Raw genomic sequence first — 8,085 nt, forward strand, 5'->3', positions numbered from 1 at the left:
CAGGTATGGGGTAGCCCTTGATGTAGTTAAGTTCAATTCCAAAGGTCCCCTTTCTGTTCTACCCTCACTCATACATTCTAGTAGTAAAACAGCCAAACGTGACTTCATAGAAGCAAAGTTTGTAAAAAAAAAATATATATATATTTCATCCATCTTTTTTTAAAAAGAAATCCTGTGAAAATGTGAAAAACATAGATAGAAAATAGATTTACTATATTTTTTCAGTATTTCTCAATTAATAGAAGGTCTCTCCATTGCATAACCCCTCTGGTGCTTTCAAAGTGAATCATTGCTTAGGCACAAAGAGTCCATTTAAGTTTGGCCCATCATTCTTCTTAATATCTAAGCTTGAGCGACGATAACCAATTACACACTCTAGCACACGTATCATAGGTCTGTTGTATTCTTTCAGCCATTAACATCTTTGATTCTCCATCGAGGTCATTTTTATTTGAATCTATAATCTCTAGAGACTGTTGATGTGCATTGGGTAGTAAAAGAAACACATTATAAAGAAGACAATCCGTTTATCTGGAAAATTATCCATATTTTAATCTTTCATATAAGATTGGCCCTTTTGTAGGAGACATGTATAACTTTTTTTTTAAACACTGGAATCACTTGATCTTACATTTGGTCAAGAAACATTTTCTTTATCATAGAAAGATATATTTTTCTACGGTGGATTACAGTTATTTTTTTATTGCTTGGGCTCTATTTTTCACCTCTCCAACATGATAAGGAGCGATCTCAACAGCTTTTTCAATTCACTAATGTGACGATATTCACAACTTTCCCGATAATGGAAATTCACGGCCGTCAACTTATTATCAGTGTCTTTTATTCATGATCTACAAAAGTGACAGAATCACCTATGGTTACGTGTGACTACCAGTGACGGGTGAAGCAGCAAGCTTAACGTGAGTGTTGCTTCGAGTCGTCCAAACTTCAACTTTGGAAAAGGAAAGAGTGAGGAAGAGATGCAAGTGAGGGAAGCTTTTCCTTTCCATTCTTCCTTTTATCAGTCTCTCCTCCTGTCTCTCTCGCCCATCCTCTCTGCGTGTCCCTCCATCTCCTCAGCAGTTTATCATAATCACATCACCTCAGTGTGATGGAGCACACTTAAGGCTTATTATGTGTCGCACGCACACACTCACATGAGCACACTCACCCACGGGAATGAGATCCACTTAAGCCTTATTACAGGTCTGACTGTGCTTCTAACATGGGAGATTATCCATGGGACTGTATGCTAGGGCAGAGGGCAAGGGCTGCAGGTATAGCACACACACACACACACACACACACACACACACACACACTATGGAAACAGAAAGAAGAAGAATATATGCTGAGAGATTTTTAAATTGGGCAATTCTTGAAAATGGACACACATGGACACTGTGAGACAATGTCAGAATAAAACAAGAATAGAGCAGAAATAGCGGTAATAGAGAAAAAGAAGTAAAAAAGGAGATATGATGAAGGAGAAGGTGATTTCTTTCCCTCCACTATCTTTCTATAGCAGTACCACACACATGCATACACACACACACACACACACACACATTCACACAGAGTCGTACAGGTGGAGGGACATAAATAATGCCCCAACACACTATTTCTCTCCACCATGTGTAAACGCACACATACTTTTTCACAGTACAAGTGCAAACACAGAGATGCTGTACGCTCTTGTTTGCTCTATCTTATCTGTGTGTGTATTAAGAGCGCACACACACACACGCGCACACACACACACACACACACACACACACACAAACACACACACACACACACAAGTGACGAGGTGGCCTCTTTGGTTCCCCCTACGGATGCTTTGTCTCTGTCTTTGTTGTACAACACCCCTGGCATGCGTGTGCATGTGTGTGTGTGTGTGTGTGTGTGTGTGTGTGTGTGTGCGCGCCTGTGTGTGTGTGTGTGTGTGTGTGCATGTGTGTGTGTGTGTGTGTGCGCGCCTGTGTGTGTGTGTGTGTGTGTGTGTGTGTGTGTGTGTGTGTGTGTGTGTGTGTGAGAGACTGTGGATTTTGTCAGCAGGTAGTGCGACAAGGTGCAGTGCAGTCTAGCCACTCATTCTCTACCTCCAGTGTCCTCAGATGACCTCGGGAATGTTTACGTTCAAAGAATTACAATAATGACTTATTGCATCTTTTAACCAGCATGTCAGGAAATAAATAGCACATTTGTTGAGAATATCCTGTTAAAAAGTTCATTCAGATCAACAAAGCGTCTTTAGTTACTTTTGTCAGGCAGTACCAAGTATCTGACCTCCTCTTTCTGGTGTATTATTGTCATTCAGAAATCCACGATAACTTAAGCAGTCCCAAATACAAAACTGTAGTTTTCATTATCTAATGTCAATTCCATGTGAAAACAGCCAATATCGTGGTACCATGTACATGGTACTTCTCAGATTTTGCTGAAAAGCGGTGAAAATATGCCTTATGTTACCAAACGAGGGAATCTGACGTTTCAGGTCAATATCTCAAATGGTTTGCCTGTGGCGTCCATTTGAATTTCAAGTACCACGCCCCTTTTTGACACATTGGAATTTCGCATTTCATTTTTGGGCATTTTTGGAGGCCCATAACTTCTGTTCTAATAGTGATAGAAGGCTGAAAATTGGTCTGTTAGTTTAGCGTAGTTTGTACTACACAATACTGCAGGCATAATCAACATTCCTTACTGTTTGGGTGAGAGGTGGGCCAAAATTATTTTTAACTTTTTGGGTGCCCCTAGCACCATGATTAATGATCATATTTGTTCTAAACAGAATGATTTGTTATATTTGGGAACTTTGCTCCTGCCAAAATGAATTTGAAGGGTATTTTCACCGCTTTTCAGCAAAATCTGAGAGGTACCATGTACATGGGTGGCTGAGTTGGCATGGAATTACCCTATAGTAAACTACAAAATACTGAAATACTGAAAAAATGTATTCAAAGTTGCTCAGAGTAGCTCTCAAAGATTATTTTCAATAGTTCTAACCTCATAGATGTATATCGTAATAGTATGCTATAGCCAGCCGTGGTGTTGTGTGCTGGGATGTTCTCTGAATAGAATAATACATTGTGAAAAATGATAAATCCGTCATTTGTCAGCCTTAAATCCCTAAAGTCAGTGAAATGGGCAGAGATGGAATACAGATATGCATGCTTAGTCTAGATTAGGGCTTGTAAACTCATTTTCAGCCAGCGAAGCAAAAAGACATTTGTTTCCCGAGATACAAGCACATGAAAGGTGACCTCTAAAAGCACACCTTAGAGACATTTTGGGCACCAGCCTTCAGTTTAAGAAAGCGGGTCTAGTTTAATGTCATGCCTTTGCTTCCTTTTTTCCCCTTCAGTCCCTCTCTGTCACCCTTTCCCTCACGCTCCATGTTCTCTGTTTTCCTCATGAATATTCATGAGGTTGTTATTTGCATTGCTAGCTCCTGAAAGAGGCTGAGTACACAAAGGTGACAGCCATCATCCTTGGGAGGCGGCAGTGTCGAGAGATGAGACAGCAGATGAGGAGTGAAGAAATAAGATGATAGGAAAAGGAATCAGAGAGAAACAGAAAGCCAAAAAGAGAGCAGAATACCAAATAAAATCGAAGCCAATTTAAGTTATATGAAAGCATATGTGTTCCCACCTCAGTGTAAACTGGTCCGTGTTTGAACCCGTCTTCATGTAGACACCAAACGCCACCGTCTTGCCAAGGCGAACCGGGCTGGGCGGCAGCAGAACCTCCACATTTTCATCCAGTCTCAATTTGTCTCTTCTGGTAGAAACTGGGCCAACGGTCATAACCACAGAACCAGCTTTCAGCAGGTCTTGAAGACCGCCATCCACTAGGGAGCTCCACTGCCCGCCGAGACTCATGCCGAGAGGCCCGACGTTTGCCCCCTGACCTCTCCACGGCTCGTTAACGATGGAGGGACACTCTTCACCAGGCCCTCCCAATGGTATGATTGAGTAATACACATCCACTGATGGCAGAGTCACTTCAGGGGGTCTTTTTCTCACTTGTGGTGGTGTAAACCAAGCCGGGGGAATCTCCAGTCGGACAACACAGATGCCAGATGGTCCCATGAGTCGGCAGCCTGCCGATGGTGCTGCTTCACTGGTGTCACGGACGGCCACGGCTCTGACACATGGGAGGAGGGCTGGAGGAGGCGGGTCCGGCTCATCCCAACGCCGCCCCACCAGGTAAAAGAGTACCTGAGGGCAATACAAATGTGGATAAGGACTACAATACATAAATGATCAAATGAACAGCTGGCCAACAAGATCTGTTGTCTAATAATAAAACTTCCACTGTAAATTATTACAATCATGTTTAAACACCTAACCACACAGATGGGTAGGAAAAGGAAAAGAAAATAATCATCTACTCAAAATTATTTTCTCCTTCTTTTCTGTGGAGACATATTTCTGCAAATGTATCCATCTGGCCAGAGTCACAAAGTTTCTTCTATAGAAGCTTCTATAATTCAAGGACAACTTAGTAACAACCTGCCAATCACAAGGTAGCCCCGCCCCTCAAGCATCCCCTGCTTTCTGGTGTATTTGACTCTCAATGGACCATAATGTAGTAAATGAACATCATGCTGGTTTGAAGAAGACTTGAAACTAGAGATTGAGACCATAAAATCATGTTTACAATGTTTACTGAGATAATACATCAAATGAGAATGAGGCTAATTTTCTCATAGACTTCTATACAATCAGACTACTTTTTGCAACCAGAGGTGGCGCCCCCTGGTGGCCAGGCGAGAGAATGCAAGTTTAAGGCACTTGAGCATTCACTCTCACTTTTCAGATCAGCTGCTTCATGTTAGATCATCTTTTTTCTCACAACAACTTTACGGTTTTACAAATGAATAAGCTTCAAGTCGTCAACAATGATTATATAATGACTGAAAACACGATGAATAAAATCCTCTGACGAACGTTAGATTCGATCATGTTTAGTCAAGACTAAAACATTATTGAACTGGATTAAAAGAGTTATGAGTAAATGTGACCATTCAAAGTAAAATATGAAACCGCCAGTACCTGTATCCAGGGCCTCGTTGATCCCACTTTAGGCACCACCACTTGACCTTTAACCTTCCAGTTCAGAGTCACCTGCTTGGTCGTCAGCAGCAGGTGCGGCGGTGGACCCTGAAGCAGCTCCACCGGGATTGGCTGCTCGGCGCTCAGGTTCCCGTAACTGCAATTGACGCTGGGCAGGGCATGCGGGGCTGCGACCTCCGGGTCCAGCTGGTGGAGGAAGAACGGCTCGGTCCGCGATGACAGGCTGCCGTTTCGCATGACCTCCTGATTGGCTTCCCGCAGAAAGAAAGCGGAGTCCACGCCACTCAGCTGGCATTGGACGGGGAGGTAAGTGGGGAGGGAGGAAGAGAAACGGGGCTGGGAGGAGTCCGGCCCTCCTCCTGGTCCGACTCCTGCTGCTCCTGCTGGGCTGTCGGACACTGAGGAGAGGAGGTGAAGGGAGGCAAGCAGGAAGAGAAAAAAGAGGAAGATGACAGAGGGAGGGAGAAGGAGAGAGGAGGAGAAAAAGAGAAACTCCATCATAATCGTAAATCGACGACATACATCCATTCCATGAAACAGATAATAATGCAAAGCCAGGCTAAAAACTGTAAGCTGACATTTCCAACTGAAATCCAAATCATCTCTCAGTGTCAAAGTCAACAAATCTAAATCTGTGACTCATTGACCTGTGAAATGCATTTTTTGTACACACACACACGTAAACACATGCAAACATCAATCAGCGTTTTCACACAAATTCATATATGCATCACACAACAAACACCAGCACATGGTGTTATTTTCTCTCCAAGGAGAAATGAGTATAAACACATTAGCTCAGTTGAACGCCTCACAGGGCTCTGCATTAATGCCCAACTTTTTTTTTTCTTTTTTAAATCCCCATTCGATAGGAATTACACCAGCATACATCAAAAATGACATATAGCTCTACAATTTATTTCCATATATTAACAAGCGGTTTTGATTCATTTCCTGGTGTATTTGCCAGAACATTTCACAGAGATTGGCCGTTTGGAGCCTGGGATTACGGGGGTTTTGCAGCAGTATCTCATTTCCAAAGAGGACACGGGGTTGCAATGACTGTGCTGATGGGAGGGAGTTTGGATCCCGACCCTTTATCCTCCATCCCTCACTGTTTGTTATTCATCTGCTGTTCGGCTAGTCAGCGTTATATTGTGCAAGGCACTGAACCACCAAACTGATGCTTATTGTAAAATGATTTGAATACGAGTGTTATCTAATCATTTAAAACAAAAATTAATTATATTGAGGTTTAGTAAAGTTCAGGTTTTGTGAGGTTTAGTAAAGTTCAGGACTTGTATTTTTATTAGTAGTAGGTTGAATTACAATAAAAAAAGTTACTAGAGCCATTCATACTGTGTGTGACACTTCAAACAGTGTCTTACAGGATCCTTAGTTCAAACAGTTTTCATTTCACATTTGAGAATTATTTTTGTTTGTTTGTTGGCTCGTGTGCTCTGTGGATGGGACCCGCCGTCCGTCTATTTTTTTACTTTGATTGTTGCTTATTAAGTTGTGAATATTTAATGTTAGAGAGAAAGACTTTTGAAGCCAAGTCTCCAGGGGCAACAAAAAGGAAATATGCCAATTTTCAAATTGCATTCATGGTCTAAGATGGTCCAAAATTATGAGTAGACATTAACAACTCCCTCCCAAATCCAAAAAAGTATGATTTGCTTATAAGTCAAATTTGTGAGGTAATCAAATATAAAGTCTGGAATTGTTCCACAGATGATGAATTGGGAAAGAAAGGTACATTTTCTGTTTCACAACTGAGAACATTATGATGGAATACCATATATTTTACAAGCATATTTTAACCAAGTGGTTTTGTTGCATAAAACTAGCCACATCTTTTTGAAACAGTCTAGTTTTTATTGGGAAGTTGATTAAGATGTAAAGTTTGATGTGTTTGGTCAGAAAACACTTTGTTTCAGGAAAACCTCTGATACTAATAAAGGTTAATGTGAGCACATATGTATGGGGTTATGGTATAAGCAGTGTGTTGTATGAGAATGGCAGCCACCAACAACAGAAATAACCACACTGTAGAAGAAACATTTACAGAACACGAATACATTAAATGGCCACTGCCTCAAAAAGAGCCACGAGAACATTTTAAAATGAAAAATACGATTTCCATTTTAACACACCAAGGAACAGGCACTGGTACAAACAAAACACACACATACAGAGGGGAAATGTGTGTGTGTGTGTTTGTGTGTGTGTGTGTGTGTGTGTGTGTGTGTGTGTGTGTGTGTGTGTGTGTGTGTGTGTGTGTGTGTGTGTGTGTGTGTGTCCTTGTGTCCTAGGGTAGCGGAGTGTGAAAATATAATGAGGGTGGGACAGCGTAGCGCTGTCTGGGGCAAGTCATACTGAGGCGACTTCACAAAAACATAATAGCAAAGAAATAAAGTGATACCTCAGTGCAACATGAATAAGCAGGCTGGTTTGGTTCTGGTGCATGGATACACCAGGACAGAGGGAGAAAAAGAGGGGGGGCAAAAAGACGAGCAGAAAAGGAACGAAAAGTGAGAAAGTTAAATTAGTGTGACGGAAAGGGAGAAAGTGTGTGTGTGTGTGTGTGGGGGGGGGGGGGGGGGGGGGGGGGGGACTCTGTGACGGGTTGGAGGCGCCGGCCTTATTATTATTTATGTTACACCAGTTGCCTGCATAAACTTTAATACAAATGACACCAACTTGTCTCCGGGTGAATATTTGTCACTGAAGGATCCAAGCAAGCATTTGGAATAAACGGACCAACACTGTGTCGTGTACAGTAGAGTGCCAATAAAGATTTGGAGTTAAAGTTGAGATGGATGCCGACAAAAAAAATGAGAAGAAGAAAGAATAAAAAGAAGACTTTCCGTGTTAAAATTCATGATTATGAATGATATAAAGTGTTATGTGCTTGGTCATGTGTGACCGTTCAGGGTCATGACAGGGCACATTTCTTTCATATTAAAATAATACTTCTTCCATACATTAATAAAACATCCAA

At 41.8% G+C, this 8,085-nt stretch overlaps 1 protein-coding gene across 1 annotated transcript in view; it reads right to left on the reverse strand.

Moving 5' to 3' along the window:
- LOC311023340 (transmembrane protein 132C) overlaps positions 1-5,484 on the reverse strand; it is a 177,767-nt gene extending 172,283 nt beyond the window's left edge. Inside the window, exons 1-2 of the mRNA XM_084025106.1 lie at positions 5,061-5,484; positions 3,655-4,223 (exon numbers count right to left, since the gene is read on the reverse strand). Coding sequence (XP_083881232.1) covers positions 3,655-4,223; positions 5,061-5,318 — 827 coding nt within the window. The 5' untranslated portion in view covers positions 5,319-5,484. The remainder of the gene's footprint in view (positions 1-3,654; positions 4,224-5,060) is intronic.
- Positions 5,485-8,085: the final 2,601 nt, after the last annotated feature.

Source organism: Eutrigla gurnardus, assembly GCF_963514095.1.
Source record: "Eutrigla gurnardus genome assembly, chromosome: 13".
Lineage (NCBI taxonomy): Eukaryota > Metazoa > Chordata > Actinopteri > Perciformes > Triglidae > Eutrigla > Eutrigla gurnardus.